Source organism: Echeneis naucrates, chromosome 3, assembly GCF_900963305.1.
Source record: "Echeneis naucrates chromosome 3, fEcheNa1.1, whole genome shotgun sequence".
Classification (NCBI taxonomy): Eukaryota; Metazoa; Chordata; class Actinopteri; order Carangiformes; family Echeneidae; genus Echeneis; species Echeneis naucrates.
In genome coordinates this window covers 16,571,635-16,597,280 of record NC_042513.1, presented here as the reverse complement: position 1 = coordinate 16,597,280, position 25,646 = coordinate 16,571,635, and the positions used below count along the sequence as shown (strand labels likewise).

General features: G+C 39.6%; 1 protein-coding gene across 6 annotated transcripts in view; it reads right to left on the bottom strand.

Moving 5' to 3' along the window:
• The window catches only part of phkb (phosphorylase kinase, beta), an 89,017-nt gene that overhangs the window by 23,872 nt on the left and 39,499 nt on the right, over nt 1-25,646 (bottom strand). For all 6 annotated transcript variants that reach the window (XM_029497614.1, XM_029497615.1, XM_029497613.1 and 3 more), the window contains 5 exons: nt 23,764-23,821; nt 22,853-22,930; nt 20,890-21,048; nt 20,035-20,129; nt 702-757 (listed from right to left, as the gene is read on the bottom strand). In XM_029497614.1, the coding sequence (XP_029353474.1) occupies nt 702-757; nt 20,035-20,129; nt 20,890-21,048; nt 22,853-22,930; nt 23,764-23,821 (446 nt within the window). The remainder of the gene's footprint in view (nt 1-701; nt 758-20,034; nt 20,130-20,889; nt 21,049-22,852; nt 22,931-23,763; nt 23,822-25,646) is intronic.

The following is a 25,646-nucleotide window of genomic DNA, read 5'->3' as shown; positions in this document are numbered from 1 at the left end:
GTGGCTCAAACAGCTGGAGTCAGGTGCAGCATGAGTAATGTAGAACTGCAGAGCAGTCAAAAAGACTGTAAAAATCATTAAAAACAAGTGCTCATCCCTGATATTCACAAGGAAACACAGTTGTGTGTTTGGTTGTTTAAGTAACAGCACTTCTACCTTTGGGTAGCACTGAACTAAAGTGATTCAACACACTGAAAAAAATACAGCACACATTGCTAGTTGAGATTAAACCACCATATAGAGCTGTACCCCTAACCTGGGGGAGGCAATCTAATAATCCAGGTAAATAGTGCCAGATTAAAAAGAAAAATGATGGCGATAAATGTTTTCCTTTTCTGCGGGGACACCCACTTTGAGAAACATTGGTCTACAGTTTAAAGTACCATAGTGATGAAAGATGCTGCAGTCGGGACGGGGACATGTGAGCAGTAGTAATTAATGCTACAATACAGGTTAACAAGAGCCACACAGTGTTTAACATGAACACCCCCTCACACCAGTGCTCATACACCTGTATCCCAAGACACACACAGACACTTAGTGTACACAAGCCTGTATGCAGAAGCGTGGCAGAGGTTGGCCGAGGTCAGAACACCAGCTTCCTGAGCTCGCCACAGTTACAGCACAGAGCCGAACAGAGTGGAAACTTACCCCGCATTTATTGCCTGTAAAACAGACAGAGACACACACACACATATTACCTCTGGCTCTCTGCTATCAGTGCCACGTGAATCACAACATCATTCTCTATGGGACCCTGTGAAAGAGACAGAGAATGCACAGAAATCAATATGTGGACTTCACCATCGTACATGCTGCATCATGGTCATCTTACACTGGTTTTGTATTTCCTCTCTTAAAAATCATTCCACTGCGATTCAGTTTCATGATATTAAACCTTCACTGTTCTATTTATTTATTTTCTTTGGCAAACATCCATCATAATTAAGCTAACTGAGAAACAGAATGAATTAGAATTTTAACTGAAATGATTATTTGTGTGTGTCTGCAGGAGAGAGAGCATGAAAGATAATTCAGCTCACTCCTTAATAAAGTGACAATAGCCTATATTATTACTCCCTGGACTATAAAACTATTTCAGTGAAAGGAAAACTCTGAATAGGGCTGGTGATTCTCAATTACCCGTAGGTGTGAATTGTGAGTGTGAATAGTTGTCTATGTATCAGCCCTGTAATTGACTGACAGCTCATCCAGAGCGCACCCCGCATCTTGCTCAATGCCATCAGGGATTGTCTGCAGCCCAACCACCCACCCCTCCTCCTGACCCTCAAGGAACTAATGAATAGATGGATGGAAAACTCTGAATAACCAACAAAGGTTGATGAGAGAAGGGCGTGCTGAGCTGGGAAGGAAGGACACATGAATTACTGTATGAAGGACAAGGGAAATGTAAAAGGGAAGGAGGAGCAGAGGTGGACAGAAACATATGGCTATCACACCAATATTCTTTTCTCCTCTTGAAATGACATGAAAGGTGAAGTAGGATACAGACCAAAGAGCTGGATAATCATCACTCAAATCAGAAAACAAATGAGTTAAGGAATATTTCATAAAAATCCTACAGCTTTTACCAGGTAGAAATGCCACATTTGCTTGCAACATCTGTAATGATAGATACTTTTTTCATTTCATCCCAATACCCCTGGAAGGTGACAGCAACAATGGTAAAACTAAATTCAAAAGTTAAACATTCACTGGGCCTCAAAAAAAAAAAAAAAAAAAAAAAAAAAAAAGGTTATACCAAGATGACCATAAAAATCTGTCATAATGAAAAAAATATTTTTTCAGCCATTCAGCTTGAACACACTTGCCAGAAGCTTCACAAAAAAAAAAAAAAAGACTGAACCCAGCTGCTGCTGGAAAAAACTTATTGTGCTGTTTGAAGTTTGATGTAGCTCATTCATCTGTGCCCTTTAGCTCCATTTCCTGCCCAGGATCATTGAAGATGGGCACTGTGGTTTATTCTGAGTCAATCCCACACGTTGTCCTGCAGCCACTCACAAATCAAATTACATTCAGTCCACTGGAAAAAATTTTCTCCAACATGACGAAGCTTTGCTGAAAAGTACAGTGCACGAAATTATTCCGTGATGCTCACAAATTAAACAACATATTTGTAACCTGATCTTTAAGTAATTTCTTCAGTTGCAGTCAAGGAACCAAAGCCCCTTTTGGTACGTGCTGAGAGCACAACGTTGAAGCAATGTAAACATGGCTTTGACAGAGGAAGGAACGTGTCAAGGTAACATCTCATAGCACTTGAACAGCACAGAGAGTAGCAGTTATCCACAAGGGAGCAATATGTCACTCATATTGCCTGCAGGGTTAATGCAAGATGAGAAACAACATGAAAGACAGAGTGAGAAAAAGGACAGTAATCTCAGGGGTTCTTTTCACAGTAATCAAAGACCTATAGGGCTCGTGGAAATTCAGGTAAACACAGACAAGAGACGTCACAGTTGTTAGTGATGCTGTGAAGCCCGTGAACAGTGAAGACATCATATTGAGTTGAGGCTAAAGTGTCGAAACATGAAGATACATACTGATACAATTATTTTGTATCCCAATCTTATTTATTTCTTCTTATGTCCCATGCCTGTGAATTAAAATGTAAGATTTGTGCCCATCTCTTTTCATGCAAGGTGTTCTTTGTATTAAGAAGTGTGCTTTTCTCTCCTGGAATCATGTTGAATTGTTATATTTATGCATGTGTAAATGAATCCCTCATTGCACGTCCTTCAGTGCCTTTCACCCATCACTCTTTCTACGTAGAACTACCCAGAAACGATCATCTTCATTACGCCTATTCAGAGCCATTTAGGGAGCAGACAGCAGTGTGCGACTCAGAGGAGCAGCAGCCTTTCATCACCTTGAAAGGCACACACATGCACACTCGTGTGCCGATGCATGTATATGCAGAGAACACGAAAGCAATCTTGCGCAGGAAGACAAACTCATACCAGTATGCACAGATGTTCAGATTAAACCAGTGACAGTGAACAGAGCCAGGGAACACCACACACACAAGGAAGCACACAGGTACACACATACACACAAAGAAAGCTGGAAGCCATTTTGGTTGGTTGTAGCCAACAACCTTGTTATCATCAATCAGAGAGAGGGAGGATGAGAAAGCGAGTTGCCCCCCCCCAAAAAAAACAAAACAACAACAACAAAAAACTAAACAAAACAGCTGAGCACAAATCTCTCCTAATGAATAGAGGAGCAGGGGCTCCTAAAATGCTGCTATGCAACTCTCGCGCTGGTGCACTGGAGCCAAAGGACTCATTTGGCGAAGGAGAAGATATGGAAATCCATAACAGAGACAAAGCAGAAACACACTCCTAGTCTTCCTCTTTTACACGTACAGCAGACAAAGCTCGTCCAGAAACAAGTGCACAAACCACAGAGAGGGTAATGAGATGAGTTTTCAGATGCTTCTTGAAACAACAACAATTTCAAAGGTACTCCCAGTACATTAAGGTTGTGTGACCGAAACGGTGCCAAGTCTGAGAGGTAGGACAAAAGAAATATGGTTTCTCCTCAGGAATATACTGCAATGGACTGCTTAAAGTAGTTAAACTCATATCAGACCCTGGATGTGCCTGGTGTTGACTGGCCTGATGTCAGCACAGCTCAGGCCAGCTGTCGTCTGAAGACTGATGTAGCACTCACTGTAATTGGACTTCTGACTAATTCATGAAAAGAGAAAAAGCTGGTCGAACAAACTGAAAGTTTAACTAAGCATAATCACATATAGCACACAACGAAATTGACTGATTACACAAGCGATGTCCAAACGTGTTAAGAGTGGCGGGCCTGATGAAAAATACATGGAAATAATTTGACCTGTCTTGCACTGCACTTAGAGCGGATATGGATATGATCAAAAGGAAAAGGAAGAAAAAAAAAAAAAAAAAATCTTGAGCGGAAAACCGCTCTCTCTCACTCTGACTAAACTGCCTCCACCTACACATTAAACCCACACACTAACCTTGGAAAGCGGAAAGAGGTTGAATAAGTTACAAAAACCAATTGCATCAGTTCAACATGAAATAAATCCCAGAATACACTCAGATCTGCGGATGGGTGGTATCTATTACTATATGGCATGTATACAACAATGAGCTTTGCTGGAGGGTCAGCAGTGAGGATTTAGCATATTATTGATTTATCTCAGTTGTTCATTTTACTGACATGGCCCAACAGAAATTTTATACAAATACAAATAAAAAACCTCTGACTATTGATTCCTTTCACGTAGGGCAGTGGGAAAGGGCTCCAAGCTGGAGTTTTGGTGCTTTTGCATTTGCTCCACCTAATGACTAAACTTTTAATTATAAGTCACTCAAGTTTTGTACACTGCAAAAAAAAAATTAAAACACAATTCTACAATAATAATAATAATAATAATAATAATAATAATAATAAAAACAAACATAATGTAGTATTGATTGAGAAGCTAGATACTACTTCTACATCTGTCTGTGGACTGCATCCAAGAGCTAGCTGACTTAGCTTAGCATAAACAATGAAAATAAGAGGAAACAGCAGTCACTGGCCAAGAAATGGTCTAAAACATTAATCTAATCTTAGTACAACTGCTGATTGCTGTTTTGATGTCACATTTGTACAGTTTAAAGAAAAGAGATACAACATTTTGAGCTATGTGGATGATTTAGTTTCTTTTGGAAATAAATCTTTCCCTCTGCTTGCGGGTTCCATTATAAACTGAACCACACTCATCGTTATTTGTATTCTACCTGAGGTCCACACAAATAAATAACAAAGTTACCATTTAGCTTGCATTCCTCAGTGGTGCATGAAGCAGCTAAAGGGCCAGGTTTTCCAGATTCGGGGGGCTATGCCACAGACTGTCTACGAGTTGGTGTTTCAACAGTGTCAAAATGTGCTTGGGCAAGATGCTGCACCCCAATCTGCCACTAGTATATCAACGATGCATGCTGGATATGTAGAACAAGAGCAGTATGACTAAGAATGAATGGGTGAGCATGGCTTGTAATGTAAAGCACTCTTTAGTGGTCAAAAAGACCAGAAAAGCACTAGAGAGTCCATTTACATTACATTTTATTCCCCTCAGGAGGACAACTGTATCATAGGGATGAATGCAAATGAATGATCCATTTTCCCGTATCTGCTGGATATGTAAATACACCACTTTTTGTTAAAAGGCTTGGCATAACAACTGATAATGGGCTTGTAGTTACAGACTGATAAGTCTCCACAAGCCGCAACAAATTCTATTAATGCAGGCTTTAGCACATAAATTACTGAATTAACTGCTTTAAAAGGTTTGAGGTTTTGATTTCCTTTATAACTCTGTAAATACTTTTTACGGAGGACCCGTTGATCCTCTCTGGGTCACATTACAATATATTTCAGCTGGCAATTTGGAGTGCTCCACTTATAATATTGAACCTTTCTCGCAAATACACACCACATAATATCAGAGAGCCTGAAAGAAGTTTGCCCGATCAGAACATTTACTGTGTGACAAACTGAAGAAAGCATGAGCAGAGACACTACATCATTTAACTTGGAAATAGGAATAGTAATACTGTACTGGGATGATTTTTCAGATAACTTTAAGTTACAGGTGGGTGAATGCACCACACTCCATGCTTTTCTTTGCCTATTTGTAGATTACTTTCAATGAGAGTTCGGCAGAGTCACAAGTGCCAAGGTGGTGATAGCAGAGAAGCTTCAAAGCCCCTCTTCAGAAACATCACAAAGCCTACGTCCATCTTTATGTTTTGCTGTAAGCAGAGAGAAAGAACTCAGATAATTCCAGTCGTTAAAGAATTTTCTGGACTGGGCACAGAAAACAAGATGAAATTCGTCAATTGTTATTTAAAAATCGCTGGCTGGTTTATTTTATTGAATCTATGGGCAGATTATGGGTAAAGAGCTGTTCGCCCATGTGTCCATTCTTTGAGCTGACTTTAGGTAACCCCCCTCATTTCATGCTTATTATACAGATATCAGAGAGGGTTTTAAATTCTTTGCTGTACACTCAACTGTGTTATTGCAGAATCAACAGTTAAAACTGTAGGACAGTTTTTTTGTAGCTGAGGTTTACTTCAGTTTATTTTTGAGGAACCACCACTGGGCTCTCTCTTTTCCCTGTGTTTTTTTCCTGCTCCACCACCTTGTCCAGTCTCATCTTGCTCCAGTGTTGTCAACCGTATCCAGAGTCAGTGTTTGCCCGATACCCCAAAGCCAGCGGCTTAACAGCTGGCTCTTCTACTCTGACCATGGCTTGGACATAACCCGCCACTTCATCCGATTCACCAGCTCTCAGCGTAACATATTGGCGGCTCTAATATACCAACTGAAATTTACCTGTGTGTGTGCCTGTATTGTGGCTCCAGCTTTCATTTAGAGATTTTTAATTATTGAGTTGAGGTTGTGAGCAGTTCAGAGTTCATTTTGTTTTTGGACACTGACATCTGTTTTTCCTTACAGCATGTAAGGAAAAACCGACTTCTTATTCTCATTCTGAACTTCTCATTTAGTTGAACACCCTCATACTCTGCCGGCACAACTGAGGTCCTTTGCAAATACTGTGTGAAGCAAGCAGGAGAGGCTTGAAGGAAAAAGAAAAAAAAAAGTAGAACTCAAACTTCATTTCAATAAAGAGTCTCTGTGAGTGACAAAAACAAACATTTTTGTTTACCTACCAGTGCAAGAGTCTACATACAGCATTACTAACACTGGCACATCAATAAATAGAGAGGTCTCACATCTGTCACATAAACCAAACAAATTAGATCAATCACTGCTGGTTTCTTCTTCTCTCTGAACAATGACAAAGAGAAGAGATTATAATAGAGACTGAAAGAAATACATTTGTAATTCAACCTACAGTTTTGTGACATATGTTACATTTGCTGCTCAGGTTACCACCCTCCCAACATCAACAACTCCCCCCCCCCCAAAAAAAAAAAAAAAAAAAAATTATAATGTTTAGGACTGGAAAATGACAACAGGCTCTTTCATTTCTCAGAAATTGATTTTATAATAAAATTTATAATCTAAGAAACATGGAACCCGCACAAAAAGGACAGTCACTGACAAGCTTGACAAAGGCACACAAAGTTGGGGGAAAATTGTGACACACTGTTAAGAAGAGGAGCAGGTTTCCAGCTGCAGGATGGACCGGCAAAAGTATGGTGCTGGATCCTTTCCCTCAGAGATACCACTGTGCTAAATTCGACAAAGTGAAAAGCCATTTACTGGCGAGCTCTGCTGAGAGTCCCTGCAGAACAGAAATGAATTTCAGCTCTGCTTCATTTGACTTTTCCTCCAAAATTAAAAGCAGTGAGTTGTGACACAAGATGAACTTTTTTTTCATTTCTTCCTCTTCCTTCCTTCTCATTTCTATCGTTCAATCCCACTTTCTTCTCGTCCCTTTCTTCCCTTTTTGAGCCTTCTATCCTTATTTCTCTTTATTCATTCCTGTTTTTCAATTTTATTCACCCTTGTTTGTATTTCTTCCCTTTCACCCTATCATTTTGTCCTTCCCTATTCCTATTCTTTAACCTTTTTCATACCTTTGTCCTTCTCTCTTTTCTCCTTGCAGGCCTCATTTCTTTTTCTCTTCTTTCCCCTCATGGTGTTTTTCTCATTCCATTTGTGTGTCCTTTTCTACCTCTGTCTCGTTTCTTTCTCTCAGGCTTTCATTTTGTACTTTTGTCTCTTATTTTTCTCTGCTCTCACTCTCCTGGTTTCACCTCAGCCGTCAACACTCAAACACAGCATGAAAAGACTCCAGCCACCAGTTCATTGTGTTGTGAGCAGAATATTAGCATCACACATCTCAACACAAGCTGATGTCGAATGTTTTGATTTATTTTTTCTCTACATTTTCTTTTCTTACTTTTTTTGGAGAAATTTGAACTGCCACAAAACTTCAATAAGTGCAACAATATTTTCTGGAGGTGATGCATGATGAGTTCCTGCTTATACAAGTATAATATCAAATGAAAAGTTTATGTGAAAAGGAAAAGGACTGAAAAGATAAGGAGATGCAGGTGGGAGTGGTGTGTGTCCATGCTTTGAGGTGGAAAAGGGCAACTGGATCTGTAAATGTGACTGTTTACAGGACCAGTGTGAAGGTTTACTTTGCAGAGATAACACTGTCTTGCACACGTGCAACATTCTTTTTTGGTCTCCAGACAAATGCACGCAAATAAATATTCAGTAAGTGGCTGGCATTATTGTTATGAATATTTTCAATTTACAAAATGATTTAAATGAAACTGGGGGAAAAAATTAAACTTCCAATTTACTGAATGACAATGCAAAATTATTTCAAGGTCAGATCCCTCACAGTACAGCACAAGGAAGTCGCCCTCAAGTGAGCTTCACATCACAGAGGAATAAAACATTCAAAGACTTTCATAAAGTTAAAAAGCCAGTAAGGGAATTTATCCATTACCTCCCCACCCAAAAAAAAAAAAAAAAAAACCCTATTAGAATGAAATATAATCCTTTCTTTTCATTCCCCTGCACAGCTGAATGGCTGCAGGCTATGTTTCGTCCTCGGGACGTTGGTGTCTGTGCAGCACAGAGATTGGTATTTTGATGAGGGCATTTCAAAGTGTCATGGGTTTAACAAAAATACGTTGGGAAGGGGCTAAAATCACGAAAGAAATATTTAGTCATCTTCAAACCGTGATGGGGGAGAAGAAAATGTATTGTGTGTTTCTAAAGTTAGATCTTTTAAAAAGGTCATCTGGTGTCAGTTGAGCCCAGTTTGGGGGAATGGGAGTGTGGAGGTGACGAGGCAGGAGTTTGATTCAGGGGAATGCTTCCAGTCTGGCATCGAGGACAGAGAGGAAGCAGAGATGGAGAGACAGGCACACAGAAAGAGGGAGACAAATGGAGGCAAAAAGAGGTGTGAGAACTGAGGCGTAGGAAGCGACTGCAAGAAACTGGAAAAACACCCTGACTGAAAAGGTAACGCAGTCGGCTCAGAAACATTAAGCAGTGCCAGAGCCTCGCGATGAATGAGGAGAACAATGAAACCAAATTTAAAGGTGACTGACGCGGTCTGTGTACGTTTGTGTGCAGCTACGTATGAAGCTGATAGCTGATTTTAGTGTCAATAATATTCTGGGTCATGCCCTTCACAAGTCACTACAAAACTATAAATACAAGCAATACACTTCCATTGTCTCGCAAATCTGCCAGAAGGAGTGAGTGTGAGAGTGTGTGTGTGTGTGTGTGTGTGCATGTGTGTACGTGTACATGCGTGAAATATGTCCTTCATCACTGTGCCAGGCCACACTCATATACACTCAGATGTTTGCCCAAAGAGATGCACAACACACATAATTAGAAACTTTGGGAACAGATGGACGTTATGGTCCTAATGTCCCTCTCTCTCTCTCTCTCTCTCTCTCATTCTTACACTCCAATCCGTTCACACACACTCACAAATCAACAGACTGCAGTGGCTTGTTGCCAGGAGAGCAGTTATAAACAAGTCCTGACACCTCCCTTTGGACATGCAGCAGAGGGCCAAGGTGAAATCAGATATATTTGTTATAGTTAAGGCCCTTGGAGAGAACGCAGATGTTATTACACAAGGGACATGTCCGCTGATTGTCAACAAGTCTGAAGTGCCAAGGCCACAACAGGGGCTGGATTTTGTGTCTCTTTCATGTTCCCCGCGCTTCTACACAATCTTCATGGCACAAAGAAATAAGATGTGAGCTATCTGATGATCAACCATCTCTGAGATCATCGACCATAGGCCAGCTCTACGTCTTATATGTTTAATGTGGAGTAGTACTAATTGCTCTTAATTACGTTTAATACCCATTCATTACATTCTATGTGCAGTTAAGGTACTATGAGTTTGGGACAAACTCTCCAATGTTTCCATTATGATTACTACAGCAGCTAGAGTTTGCCCAGCAATGCAATGTTACTATTGGTCATAATTAACTGCTGTACACATGGGGGACAACAGACTGGCAGTGGATCATCTGCAGGAGCCAAGTCAGAGCCATTACATATTGAGTAATGAAGTAAAGCAGCTGGGAAAGCTTGACATGGCAGAAGCAATATTAAAAAGTGTGGGGTAGAGTGAGGTGAAAGGTCATTTATAATGAAGCGCCACAGAAACTACAGTGGAACTCATTATGAGCCTCTCATATACTTTCAGATACCTTCTGCTCTCACATGCTGACCTTTTCAATCTGACATACACTGAAGCGTAAGGTAACACTTTTGTTACAAACAAAGACAAATAAGGCATAGAATATCTATTCAATAATATTTGCCAACAACTGCTGAATGTCCCAGTCCCATGCACAATATTCCCCTTCTACAAAAACTACAGCAAAAATGAATTTTAGCTTCATGAATGTTGAGAAATCAAATGTGATGAGATGTTTAACATTACATAACAACAACCAGGAGCTTGTTGTCTAGTCTATGTAAATTTGGCCTTGACTGCATGTTCCCACTCCTGTGGATGCTCAGCATTTTCCTGCTGAAAAACATAGGTGCACCCACGGTTTCAGAGCCTATGCATGTAATACACAAAGCTTTGAAAGAGGCAGCACTAGTTTGTCTATTTCCAACCTTGTTTTTGTGCCAGCAGTGCTTTGTGTTAAAGCAAAGTTCATGTGTGAGTGGTGTGAAAAGTCCCCCATTGTGAAGTCTAGGCTTGTAGGCTGTCAGCAGTACCCAGCTAAGCAGCTAATACAGGCCAAGATGTCTCTTCTCAGCACACCTGACTCCAAAAAAAAAAGAAAAAAAAACCAACTCCATATTCACCTAACATCCTGAGTGCTCCTTAATGTATGAAGAATTTGACAGCCTTTTGTTCATGTGAGGGTTTGAATGAATTGAACACAGCAGGTTCAAATATTTGATCTTTGCTCAGGTGTTTTTTTTTTTTTTTTTTTTTCCCCGAGGCTGTGTATCCTAGCAGCTCACTTTATATTTGTGTGTGTGAAATTTGAACCATAAACAGGAAGACACTGTACACAGGAGCTGGCCGGTAACACTGACAGTGAGATAGAAAAACACAAGCCTTTGACAGCACTAATGGGCCACCTGGCACAGAGTACAGGTGTAACACAGAACGTAAAGAGGGAGTGTTGCCTGAAAAGGATGGTAAAGTGTGCAAGAGTATTTACGTAACTACGCTCAGAGAATTGCAGGATGCATTTGAGCACAAGTGGCGTGTCAAGTGTTAATGCATGCAAACTGTGTGAGTCTGTCTGATTGATGTCCATTTCCCTGCAGGTTAAGGTCAGTGGCCGTCTCTCCAGGACTTTTACTGTCATAGACCGCGGGGGTCGACATTTCCCGCTTGCCACCAGGCCATTTGGCAAACAGCAGGATCTAGAATGAACACCCCCAGTCTGTGTGTCTGAGCATATTTGTGTCAGTGACGACGAGTGTGCAAGAACACGTGCTTCACGTTGTAAGGCTCCCACAACGCGGATAGGGTGCGACTTCGTTTGAAAATGCAAAGCAATTTTTTGCATGTACTTGCCTGTGTATTAAAAAGGGACAAGTCTGTTGTTTATTTAATGATATCGAACACTTGACCTTTAATTAGCATTCTGCAGTTTGTTTAGACTCAAATCCATGTTGGATATGAACAGGTGTTTACACCAGATGATCTCACCACACAGCCAAATTATTTCTAACCACACCACAGACTGTCAAAGAAAAAATAAAAAAACCCCCATAGACTCCGAGTCTGTAAAGAGAGGGCAAGACTGAAGAGGCTTAAACCTGCATTTTATCTAATAACCATCACAGGTCAAGATAATGACAGCATGTACACTGCCTGTCCATTTATGAGCAGAAAAACAACACACTAAACACACTACTGCCTGTAAATACCGCTCAATTGAGCACAAAATTGTAGGGGAGAAAAATACCTGGAAAACAGTGCACACAGCTGGAGGGAGCCAGGCTGCACTCAAAGTAATTATCAACCATATTACAGATTCATATGTTGCTTCAAAGATAAGTCAAAGTGTTAAAGCTTTCCTCACATTGAATCAATACTGATAACCACCAGCTCTGCAGTCACTCTGTCCATTCAGTTTACGCAAGTCTATAAGCTTAAAAACTGCCTTTGCTGAAAGCAGGCCAGGAGTGCCAGGGAGCAACTTATGGAAACAATCTCAGGTTCTATTTCAGGTAAGTTTGACATATAATTGTGGTTATATTTCAGAAACAAATAAAATATATAGTACCAGTAAACTGCACAAATAAAAATACATAAAAAATGTTATGCTTTATACTCATATTAAACCGTTTTTTCTGATGGATGAGAAAATTTTGACAGAAAATGTATTACCAATTTATAACCATAAAAGTTGAATTCAATTTTTATTTAATTTGTTTTTATTTATATACAGGTATAGATAAACACAAATTAAAGATGGATATCTACTACTGCTTATCCGTTTACAGGCCGCAGGGTGTGCTGGAGCCAGAGCCAGCTCACATTGGGCGAGGGTCAGGTACGCTAAGGCCGGTTGTTCAGCCACAAAAACAAGGGAGGGAATGAGGGAGCAAGAGAGCGAGGAATGGCTTTATGAGGTGGTGATCAGCTCAGCGGTGCAGGCCACATGCCCCCACTGCGGCTTTCATCTCCCTCACATCTGCCTCCAAAGCAAACTGCCTTCACTCCCCCATGGCAACAGACAATGGGAGCAAAACAGCAGAGTGAATTCAGGACCACAGCTGGTGGAAGCAGAAAACAACGGGAGTTTATTTAGTAAGATTATGTAAAGCTCCGGTTGAAACAAAAATGACAGATTCAACGTAGATTTACAGATTTTAATCGAGAAAGAGGGAAAACATATCTGGTGGTGCATGTACTGCTGCACTACAATCTAATCTCACAGTCTCTGCAGCTATTAAGTTACACAGAGGGAAAATGAAAAGAAAACTACAGTCTAATGCTGGGGCTGTTCTGCAAATTAGCATAGTTAATGAATCCTCTGCAATCTTCAGGTGGAGTTGGTGGTTCGGCATTGGCCTTGGCACAGCTCTGCTCTCTGGTGAGTTAATGTTTTGTTTAATGTTAATGCTTTAACATTAAGGAAATGTCTGATGAGCTCAATGTCTTTCCCTTGCTCATCATCATGTGTAACGTTAAAGATGTGATGATAATCCAACATTGCTTTGAATTCATTAGAAATTGCAATGCAGTGCCCAAACTTGACTTGAAAAAAATGGCTTGTGAGGACCTTCTTCCCATCAGACATTCATATTAAAGTTACAGAATGAAATGCGGACAACCTTTGTATGTTTCAGTCTCGATCCTTCACTTGTCTGTCTCTGACCTAACTAACATCCCTCTCTTGGCCTTTTTCATCTTCTTTCCAGTCTGTCTCCAAGGACATACATTTGCTCCCCAAGCTGCACTATGCAATCAGGGCCTCTCTTGACCCATGCCTTATCTCAGACTGATGACTGACGGCTCCTGCAGAGTAGACCACATCACAACTTTTTCATTAACCTTGTTTTCAAAGTGTGCCAACTGTGTATCTGTGCCTCTATCGCCCTGTGTGTGAGTGTATACATCTATATGTACACACACACACACACACACAGGATATAGATTATATATAAGCGGAATCTAACAGAAGCAAAAGGAGAGTTCCTATCAAGTTTTACATTGTTGCAGTTGAGTGGTGTATTGCTTTGTTTTTAATGCACACAAATACTATTCCTGCATGCGTTTCAGTGCTGTTTTAGGGTGTGTGTTGGTTGTTGAATAAAAAAAATAGAACAACATTCAAAGAGACAGATGGAGAAAAAGATAAAGTGGGAAAATATAAACTAAGGGGAGGTGAAAAAGCCACCATGTCTGAGTAGGCCAGTAGATTAAGGGTATAAAATTAAAAGCACATGTGTGACATAAGAAACATAACCAACTAATTGACTGAGCCATTCATGACTCCTCAGATGCCCCAGTCATTTCAATTGCTGCATATTATTGCATATTTATCTGTGAGATTCTCCCTGGGTGCATTTGATCTGACTCACCCTCACAACCCTTGGAGTGCCTTGCATCTCATGTAAAAAAAAAAAAAAAAAAATCACTGTTGACAACTGCACTACGGTAGCTACTAAATAAAAGGAACCCCACACTTGTCCATACAGTCAAGCTTTAAAAATAATCAATTTTGATACTATTATTAGAGAATTTACAAGCAGCTGCAGAGTTATAGATTTTTGCTGATTTTGCACCATTTGCCATACATATTTAATTTGTGTTGCTTTATGTTATGCTTCATATTCTATTTAACTGACTTGCAGTAAAAATATTGCTGTACATCAAAAACCACTATGCATTAATGTTGCATGAAAACCCCATTCACCAACTAAATCACAACTTCCAACCATCCAAATGCTAGTTGTTTGAGACAACCCACATTCCCTCCCTTCCAAGATGCACACATCATGCAAATTTAATACACCTTGCCTTGCCTTTATGCAATATGTGGTTATATTGTGTGTAATCCGAATTGAATTTAGAATGGCCATGCAAAATTGATGACATGCTTTGCACATTATGAATACATAGTTTTTGATTTGCACAGGCCATGTCAGCTGCAACACACCCAAGTCACTTCTCCTGCAGAGCACTGGAGGGTTACCGGTCATGTAGAAATACGCTTAAAATTATGTGACAGTGAAACGGCAGTCGTATGAATTACTGAGTAAATACAGATGATATTCTGAAAAACCATTAAGAATGCAGACACAAACATATTTTTCAGCAACCAATATTCAGGTAATGTCATATGTATAATATTATAATATAGTGGTATAACATCCTGCAGTTTTGAATTGTGTCTAAATTGGATTCGTCAGATTCCAGTTATTTTGGTAGAAATGACTTAAATATTGTATGAAATCTTAAAACAGGTATTTGGATGTTGTACAAGGGGGTGCAACATCACCAGCTCCTTTTGCACCACATTCCTCTCGCGTTTGTTGAATTTTCGGAGCGGATGTGAAATAACCCTGCGGTAACCTTATATAAGCTGATAAGTGGAACCAAAAGCTACAATATTGCGAGCTATTCAAGGGTTTAATATTGTGCAGCTTCTTATTCTCCCCAGCTGTGGAATAAATTGATGCAAGGACTTTAAGTAGTAACATAACATTTGGAAGAAGTAGAATAATACACACACAGAAACACACAATCATTGTGTAGAGCTATACCCGCAGGAATGCACGTACTGAGGTAGTGAGACACAACGATAAACGCATTCACACTCATGATACAGACTTTTCTTTTTTTGATACACAAATTATACACATGCAGAGGTAAAAAGGGGAGCGTACAAATCAGCAGTTAACTGCTTGTGAAAGCTCAGCACACCCATGTGCCTCTCTTGCCTGCAGACCAAACACTGGACGGCAATGATGCAGAGGCAACAAGACAGCTGCTACACACAATCACACACACACACACACATACAAGCATACTGTTGTTCTACCGAATTTATGGGGCCCTGACATTGAGATGAGGTGTGTGCGCGCATGCACACACAAAATCGCCTCCTTCAAACACAAGACAGTAAACTAAAAGACTGTCAATACCTCCATCCACTTCCCTATTTCTACCTTGTTTTTTCTTTCCTTATTTATATCTCTACAAATTTTCAGTTGCTTCTGTCATCACAGTGTCCTTTACAGAAGTAAAAATAGAGATATAGAACAGGAAGAGTTGAGGGAGAACTCTATACATCAAATATGTGCTGGCTGAGGGCAAGTGAGCTTTGAAAGTGGAAGTCTGGTGATTTTCTACATTCATCTCTTTGAGCAGCTTCCATGTGCTACTGCATGGAAACTGAGCAACAATGGAGGGTGATTTCTCAGATTTTCTGACTTGTAAACCAAACACTTGCATCACCTGAAACATCTGTGCACAGCATGATAGAGTCACCTTAAATGAGCGGAATGACAAAATCCCATTACACCATACAGTCAGTGCAATTAGCACTACCAGTGTAAGCACAGAGAGAAGTCTACCATGCTATGTTTGCATCATTAACAAAGCCATGTATGAACTGACTGATCTGTCGTGTCAGATGCACGTCACAAACCTCAGCTCAGTGTTATCTTAACCAGTGATGGGAACTCCAGTGTGCCACTTGGACTTGCACATGAATGGCAGATCTACTTGACACTTGGCTTGAGCCTCATCCTCAAACAACTGGAGGGTCAACCTTCACTTAAAGATTTAAGATTTGTGAAAAATGTTATTCAAGAATTAATTATTTTTTTGACACATTGTCTATGTGGGAGAGGGATGGAGGCAGAGATCAATGTAGCTGTATGTGGTTCTGTGTGGCTGCCATTTTCTCACAATAGTAGCAGCTTAAAACCGTGGCAATTAGCTCATTAGCTCAAAGTAACTAATGGATAAGCAGATGCCATTTGTTAGAAATAATGCATCAGTGCTTACAATACAAAACTAAAAGTAAATCCTGAACAACTGAATTTATCAACCAAAAATTATGGATACACAGATAAAGGTAAATATTCAAGTATACAAGCAATCTGACAGTAATGGTTAAGTTGCTGAAACAGTTAGCTCACGGCAATGGATAAACAGATTACATTATCTTAACACAGTACAATACTTTAACCAATTTATCAGCTAATAGTAATATTAAACATTTCCTTCAGGCAATTTCTAAATTACATTATCTGCTACATCTAAAGTAAAATTATATATATAAAAAAAATTATTCTATAAGATAATGTTTATTGCACAGCAATGAGTAATAGGCACTTATTTATATATATAAGATAGCTAAAGGTCATGATAAAACAGTGGCACAGCAACAAAATTATATTTACAGATGTTTGTATATTCACCATCACTTAAATTAATCCTGTAAAATGAATTGAAATGAACACATTCTAAACATAGTGTTAATGAAAGGGGTTTGACTCATGCATGTGATGAGAGTCAACAGAGAAAACTTTAAATACTTAGAGCAAACGTGAATACTTAAATATATTTGTACCTCTTAAAGGCAAATATTACATCTCTCTGTTGTGTCTTTCTCTGATTTTTTTCCACTTGCTGGCATGCCCGTTTTGATTGTGTCTCTTAGTTTTACTCGGTTAATCTTTCTCCCCACTTATATTTGATTCCGTCGAACATTCATCATACCTCAGTGGACCTATCCTCTCTTTTCCCCCTTGTTCTGCCACTATCTTATCTGCTAAACCACAAAAAACAGAATTCAACATATGCTACAGGAGGAAAATGGGAGGTATCAATTCACACTGTACACCAAAGACAATGAACCATTTGGAAGCTGGATGCTTATCTCCAGCCTTCATCTGTGTGATCCTCAGCTGCTGAGAAATGATCAGCATTTATTCAGAGAGGCTGTTAGAGAAGGAAATGATGTGGATTAAATCTTCCTCTGCACGACTGGCCCTTGGCAAGGTAAAAAAAATAAGGCTAGCCTCCGCTGTTTAAGTGTTGATGGATGAATTGTAATTAAAACTTTACCACACATGAGTAACAGCAAAGTGAGCAGAATTGAGCAGTGGGATTTCTTTAATTAAATATAGGAATAGCTTGAGGTGGAGTTTGCAGGTGGAGTGTAGGAGTCAGAGTGGGATTTCAATTGCGTGTTAAGGGCGTTACTGCACAACTACAAAGCCCACGCACATTTGCTGCCATAGAAACTGTACTCCAAGTTGTTGTTTGCCTCCTCATGTAACTATATATTGGGGATGGAGACAATACAACTGTGATGTCAAGTTTCAGATGATTTTTGAGACTGTGTAGGCAACAGTGAGGAAGTATGACTTAGTAATTGTCAACCTTTTCAGTAACACTCATCTATCAAGTAATCGTGCAATCATGGTGCTCACAGGAAACAAGTCTCCATCACGGTAAGTGATAGAGCTGCATCATATGCATTGCTTTGTGTGTTTTCCATGATACGGGTGTGTGCATGAAGCGTAAAATAAGTGACTGATCTGAAGAATTTAGTGTGGTTGCTTTTAATTTAATTCAAACTATTTCATTGGGCCACTGTGACCTGTTGGGTAATTTCATTGGTCTGATGTGACGCTAAATGTATTGGCGGCATGAAGCTCATTACCCGTAAAAATCCATAAATTAGCCACATAGTTGTTTAAGCTGCAGGGTTGAAACCGTGTGAAAAAAGTAGCGTCTTATAATCCGTAAATTACAGCAGTTATGCAAGATGAGACTCCTTTTAACAACTTGGATCAATTATAAATCAAGCTAAACTAAGTTTGGTCAGAATAATTAGAGTTATCTGTTTTATATGCATAGAAATAGATAATATTAATAAAAATTTCTTTAAGAATCTGTCTCTTGATTTATTTATTTTCTACCGAGAACTACTTTTTTTTAATACTCAATATTGATTCCAGTTGGCTGACCAATGTCTCTTACTTTCTGGTAAGAGAACAGTGTAACCAGGTTGCTTGTGGTCAAGGTCATTAAGGGATATTTTCCTTTCTAAAATAATTCTCAATTCTTTAAAAAAAAAAAAAAAGGTTAGTATTCAGAACAGTAACTTTTTTGGAACTTTTTGGAAAAGTTCCTACACAATCAGGCTCAATTTCACTACAATCGTAGAATTAAATAAAATGTTTTGCCTTCCAAATAGGAGTCCTGGAATATACTACATACATTCCATCAAGAGTGAGCAGTCAACTATAAGTCCATTCTTTGGTTTTACAGCAGAGAGTAATTACTGCTACTTGACTTTTAAACAAAACAGCAGATATTATTTTTAAAAAGCGTACAGTGTGTTATTACTGCAGGCTAAAAACACTTGAATGCTCTGTTCAATAACATTTACATGGGGGAGGATAAATTTACAAAGAGCACTTCAATGCAATCTGGTGCCCATAAATGCTTGTTGTGTGTAAGATAAAAAAAAAAAAAAAAAGAAAAAGTTAAATAAAGATAAGAGCCACATGACAACAGCCAAACACAGCACATTAATCCAGCCCTTCTAAGTGTGGTCCAGAGACCACCATTATCTTTTTACCAGTGTTATTGGAATTCAATGCAATCTACCATTGCAAAAAATTATCAGCATGACATCCTCTGCCACTTCTCCGTTTCCGGGTTGCGGGGGGTGCTGGAGCCAATCCCAGCTCACATTTGGTGAGGGTGAGATCACCCTGGACAGGTCGCCAGTCCATCGCAGGGGCAACATACAGACACACAGAGACCAACAACCACTCACACTCACACTCAGACCTACAGACAATTTAGAGTCACCATTTAACCCAAACATGATGTCTTTGGACGGTGGGAGGAAACTGGAGTACCTGGAGGAAACCCACACAAGCACGGGGAGGACATGCAAACTCTGTGCAGAAAGGCAGAGGCCCAGATGCGGAACCCATGATCTTGTTGTGAGGCAACAGCGCTAGCCACTTTTGCTGCCATGCTGCCTATCAGCATGACATTTGAAAGTAAATTTGGATTAAATTAATCATTAGTTTGCTCTGGGATTGTGCAAAATGTCACTAATTAACAGCAGCCTATTAATGATCTCAGCTGAAAAACTCATTGACCGGTGGTTTAAGATTGGGTCAATGAAAAAGACAAAATGTCAAGGCAACAGATGTAACAATGTCTATTGTTGTAGTGGTGAGCATGACTGGCTGGTATTTAAAAGCAAAGGTACGCCACAAAAACAACATTGCTTGTTCTTCCAACATGGGGCACTGACCTACCCAACAAAGACACACATCCATCCATTATCTACTCCGTTAATTCCTACAGAGTTATAGAGGGACTGGAACCAATCCCAGCTGACATCAACCAAAGGTGCCAAACACTCGCCGCCACTACAACACTGCTGTGGTAGTAGGTTTGTTGGTTTTGGGGATGTTTGCGAGTCAGGTGGTGATTGAATTTTTGTGTTGATCAGTGATACATGGTCTGAGAAACACTCCATGAAAACTTACCTGGTTAGAGTATCGCATGCTGACATTGCGCTGGTCCTGGCGGGGCACATAGCGATGGATGGGATCAATATCCTTAGGGCTTATCAGCTCATCCACTGGAAGGTGAACACACAAACAAACATAGGCACGAGAACCATCAAATAAATGTTAAAATAAAATAAAGACAAACGGGCAAGCACAAGAAATACTTACCACCATGCGGCTATATGCCTCTGCCAACCAATAAAGTTAGAGAAACAGAAGGTCTGCCTCCCACTTAGGAGTTATCGGGTTGAGTAATGAATGAAGTGTATTTGCTGAACAATATGATGTCACAGTGAAGTTAACTTTTGACTATTTGAGTATAAATTTACAAATTAGCAAATGAATTTATGAGGTATGGCCAAACATGTGTTTTGAGGATACAATGACCTTGACCTGTGACTTTTGACAACTAAACTGTAATCAGTTCATCCTTCTGTCTAAATCAATGTTACATGAACAGGACGAGAGGACGATCTGAAAACAAAATCCCTCCAGCTAGGAATGTAAGAATGAGAAGAAAATCAGTGCCACCATACAAATGCAGACACACATGCACACACAATGGATAGGTCAACAGCATCAGTCAAGGTTTAACCATATTTATTTATTTTTTTGTACCATAACCTGTAAACATAATAATACCAACTTATTCTTATTATAACTTATTCATATTAGTTGGAATATTGGTCATATTGCTTATTATTATTAATGAACTTACATACTGATATTTAAATAACAGTATGAATGTGTGGGTTTGGGTCCTTGATACCACAGTGTACACACACACACACACACACACACACACACACACACATATATATACATACATACCCAGCAGCTTGGCGATGGTGTAAAGGGCTTGACCCCACAGGAAGATCTTCCCATCACTGCCAGAGTTGCTAGGGAAACGCTTTTGGCTTCCATGATTGTTCTGCTCCGCTTCCACAAAATCAGCTGGTACATAGTAGTATTTGGGAATCACAGCATGGCCTGGAATGACAGACAAGGAGCATGAGCATTGTGTGCGTGCACGCATTTACAAAGCAATTTGTCTTATATGGGTTTAGGCAAGGAGGGAGAATACGACCTTGCCTTTAGTAGGAACCATACATTGGAGGTGCAGTTCAACACTTTTTTAAATATAGATATTAAAGATATTTATTCCAATGAGCCTACTCACATTTAATGTGAATAAGATTATAATTTGGTTGCATAAATCTGGTTTAAACTGGTGACATGATCAGTGTAGTTCATTAAGACACTAGTGATGAAAAGTGAAAAGCAACAATGCTAGAACAATTTGTGATTTTATATTAATCTTCCACTTCAGAACAGCAGATACACAGTATAAATGAACTTAACTTTTTAGGATGCTTTCAAAAATAATGCCATGAGATAGACAAGAGAGGAGAAATGCCTGTACATTGCATAGGTGACTTTAGCATTACCTGTTGTTTACTCACCAGTGCAAAAGAATCTTTTTCTGAGTTCAACGTCAAACCCAATCATTTACTCACTGAAAAAGAAACTACATTGTTTTGCCTCTATATCTATCATTTATTGTCTTCCACTAAAGTTAGCATGCTAACCCACTAAACTCAGGCTGATCAGACTGAGTCACGGTGGCGTCCAGGCCACCCTGACGAGGCAACGCTGCTGAGGATATATTAAAACCTCACAAAACACAAAACCATGAACCTCCTAAACATAACACCCGTTATGTTTAGTTAACAGCTGCAAATGTTAACACTGACTAGGTAGCAGCAATGTAACAGAAATGTAGCTCCTTAAAAGCAACACCAATTCTCCAAGATAGGGAGCTCCAAGTATCCTGGAGAACGTGCCGCTGTTCCAGTGTGTGAATGTGGTTTCTGTCCCTTTATCCAATCCCAGACCACAGCCATGATGTTGAGATCAAGGCTCTGTGGGGGCCAGACGACCTGATACTCACTCCTCATTTGTCTTGTCAGTGTACACTGTTCTTTATGAGTTCTTAATGAATTGCTGTTAAATTGATCTCTCCAAAGAACCACTGTTACAGCCTCCATGTCACTTTGAAGTGACTGGAAGTGCAACACTTGCAAGGTATATCACAAAATAACTTCCTTTCAACAGGGAAACTGCTTTATGTGAACAGAATGTCCTAATGAGTAATTTGAAATGTTAATTCAGTCTGATTACTGGAGTGCTTTCTGACCTCCTAAGGGGGCGCAACTTAAGCTCTGAATGTTCCAAGTGGTAAATGTTAAATCTAATCTTATTAAAAGGAAACCAACTTACCAATTCAAAGGATGGTACTGAACTTAGTTGTCCATTCACCAGGGTACAGCAGGTATTGCTTCCCTGAGCTGCACCCTACTGAATGAGGCAATAACAACTTCTAACAGAAAAAAATAAGCAGCTAGACATTTTATGGACATTGATGATGTGCTACAATCATCCCTGTTTTATTATCAACAGGCCAGTAGAAGCTCAAAGCTCTTGGCATCTCTATCATTTTACTTTCGCCTCACACAGCAGTGGGGGCAGGTAGGGTGCAGAAGCTGCAGCCAGGCTCTTTGCTCATTAGAAAAGGCAAAATTTACTTCAATGTAACACCTTTGTGAGTCTCAGCCATAGCATCTAGTCAATGAATGTGAATGAATATGGATGATGTGATTTAATACAGAAAGTTTTTCATTTAAAGAGGGAGACAGAACAGAAGCAAACTCAGAGGCTTCACAACAATTCATATTGATATGCCAAAAGACATAAAGAAATGCGTGTATGTATTCATCACTGTGCAATTACTCACCCTCACAAGACTGAAAAATGATGGGTTCAAGAAGGTCTTGGTATTCTTTGACCTGAGCTTTATTTCCCCTGAATACCCCTAAAACACACATACAAATTAATTAAGCTTTTTTTTTTTCTTTTTTTTTAAAAACACACTTGGTTATTTTAACATTGCAGCACATTTCACATACAAATCGTAATTTCATCCATTGCTAATATATAATATTGATTCCTATAGCTTTAATGGCCGCACACAAATCAGCACTTGAAAAATTACAGACAACATATTTGATTAAAGACAAACAAGAATTCTAACCATTTAATTCCAAGATAATCACAAAAAGACCTCTGCTATTTTATGATCAGTGGTTTTCAACATCCCAGCTCTACACAGAAAGACCCCAGGCCTTCTTACTGTGAGGCGACTGCCACTACCACTTTACCACAGTCGCCTTGTTCATTATTATGTTAATCCGGCCTCCAACAGGAAGACGAGCTCTTAAGGGTCTAAAATTTACAAAAAGTTTATGGTGTGTTGACCCCTCATGTGTTTCGCACAGCAGCTACAAAATACAGCTACAGAGCATTTCATTTCAGAGCCGTGCTTTTTAAATATTGATTACACAGCTTTTGTCTGCATCAATTTAATAAGCACTGTGAGACTGGTTGTTGATGCTAAACGTGGCAGCGCAGTAAAAATTGTCAGGGCATTATTATCACATTATTTGGAGAAATCATAAGTCAAACTTTGTTTCTTCTCAGACACAAATTTCACACATCACATAGTTTTTAAAAAGTGATTCCAAGTCCCCGAAAGCCTGACAAATATCAAAATGTAATTTCCTGTCAAATGCTACAAGTCAGTCTTCTATCTTGCCAATGACCCACTTGTGGCATCATAATAGCACCTCTGGATAGAATAAGGCTTACCGTCAATCATCATGTAGATGAAAAATATGGGAAACTCGCACTCGATTCCATCAAAAAGCTGTTGAGAGATGGAGAGAGGAGGGATTGTTACTGTTCTATTTCAGAAAGGGGGAGAGAGGCACGAGGATTTTAAAGAAGCGGGTGGCTGAACTTTAGTAGCACTGAGTATGGTAGCGCATGGCATTGGAGAGAGATGAAGAAGACGTGATGTTGTGGATGAAAACTGTGAACAACAACACTTTTTTTATGCAGGTAATAAAAAAAATCAAGTTCTATTTGTTTACAGACAACTGAGGACCTGAGATTTAAAACAGTTATATAGCGACACACACATGGAGAAGACCACAGGTTTATCGGTCGATGGCTGTGGGCCTACACACTTAAACCTAAGATCCAGAAGCTATTTGAATAAAATATAGAAACCTGTACCCATGTTGGATCCATGTGCTGGTGAAATGAATGCAGAAATAAAAGGTGATGCTACAGTTGCCTCTCAGACATAGGTTACCAAATGGTCTTAAATGTGGGCTGTATGTCACGGACACAGATTGGGAATCTAAAATCAGCAGATTAATTTGACAGTTCAGCTTTATACATACATGTTAAATCGCAGATGTGAGACCATATCATGTCCTGTAATACATTTGTCCATTTGGTTTCACATCACAAAGCTTCCTGAGTATCTGCTCCAGTAAATCTGCACCAGAGTTTGACTTGGATTAAATACACTCCCATTAAGAGTTTGTGTGAATGGTTAAGATGCTTCAAAGAGTTCTACTGTGGAAATGAGCATCAGTTTTCCATTGACTGAAGAAAGCATTTGGATTTGACTGGGCTCATCAAACTGCCAGGATCAGAGCATGTGGCTCATTAAAGGAACACAGAGCTCTATTCAAGCGTTTCATTCCTTAGTAAAAACTAATTACTTATAAAAATGAAGTGTCACTGTTTAATCTTAACTCCTTCCAGGGAGTAGTGTTGCTCTGTTACATTTCATGCCACATGACACCATCATATGCTTTAAAATACATTTTTAGATAACAGAATTTAGCAAAGCTATGTAGGATAGATGCCTGTTGAGGGCAGAGCCAAGGATGTACTGGTTCTACCACTGCTGCAGTCCACGCTGAAGTTTTGCATCATTTTGTATGGAGGGTTTGGGCTTTTGTAATGTTTCTCCACTGGTTGATTCAGGCTTGTCATTTAATTAAAAATATCCCTCAGACTGACTGACTGATGAGTGTTTGTGTGCCCGACTGTTGACTTAGACTGGTTGTTTTCAGTCAACTGAACATACAGTAATAAAAGCCCACATGTGGCAGCGAGAGAGGATTTTGCAGAACAAACACTTGAATTGACACAATCATCACTTGTTGAATTAGTTAAAAATTTTACTCAACTAGAAATCCTATTATTGATCACACACTGTGTGTGGCGCACACACACCCACAGACCCCTTCTCAACTCATTTGGTTGTAGAGGGGACAGTCAAGTGAATCCTATTTCTTTCAAATTCCAATAATTCAATCTCTTGCTTCTGCTTACCTCAAAAGGATCAACAGAGACAGCAGCAACCTTAGCAGCTTTTCTTATTCACCAAGTCCGGATTATCTTTGTCTCCACATTATCCCTTCTAAACTGAGCCTCTTTGCTGGTGGCCACCACACTTCGATTACTCTAAGTTTGCAATTGGTTGCTTTATCTGAGAAATTCCAGCAGTTACTAAAAGCTGAGAAGCTGCACTTCACAGCCGTGCTGTTGCCCAAAATCAGCGAATCAGTTACTTCATTGTTAACTGTTGACACATTCTTTTGTCATATGGTAAACCGCCGGATAGCAAAGGTTCTAAGTGTTGTGGAAAAATGGGCAAAAGCTCACAGGAC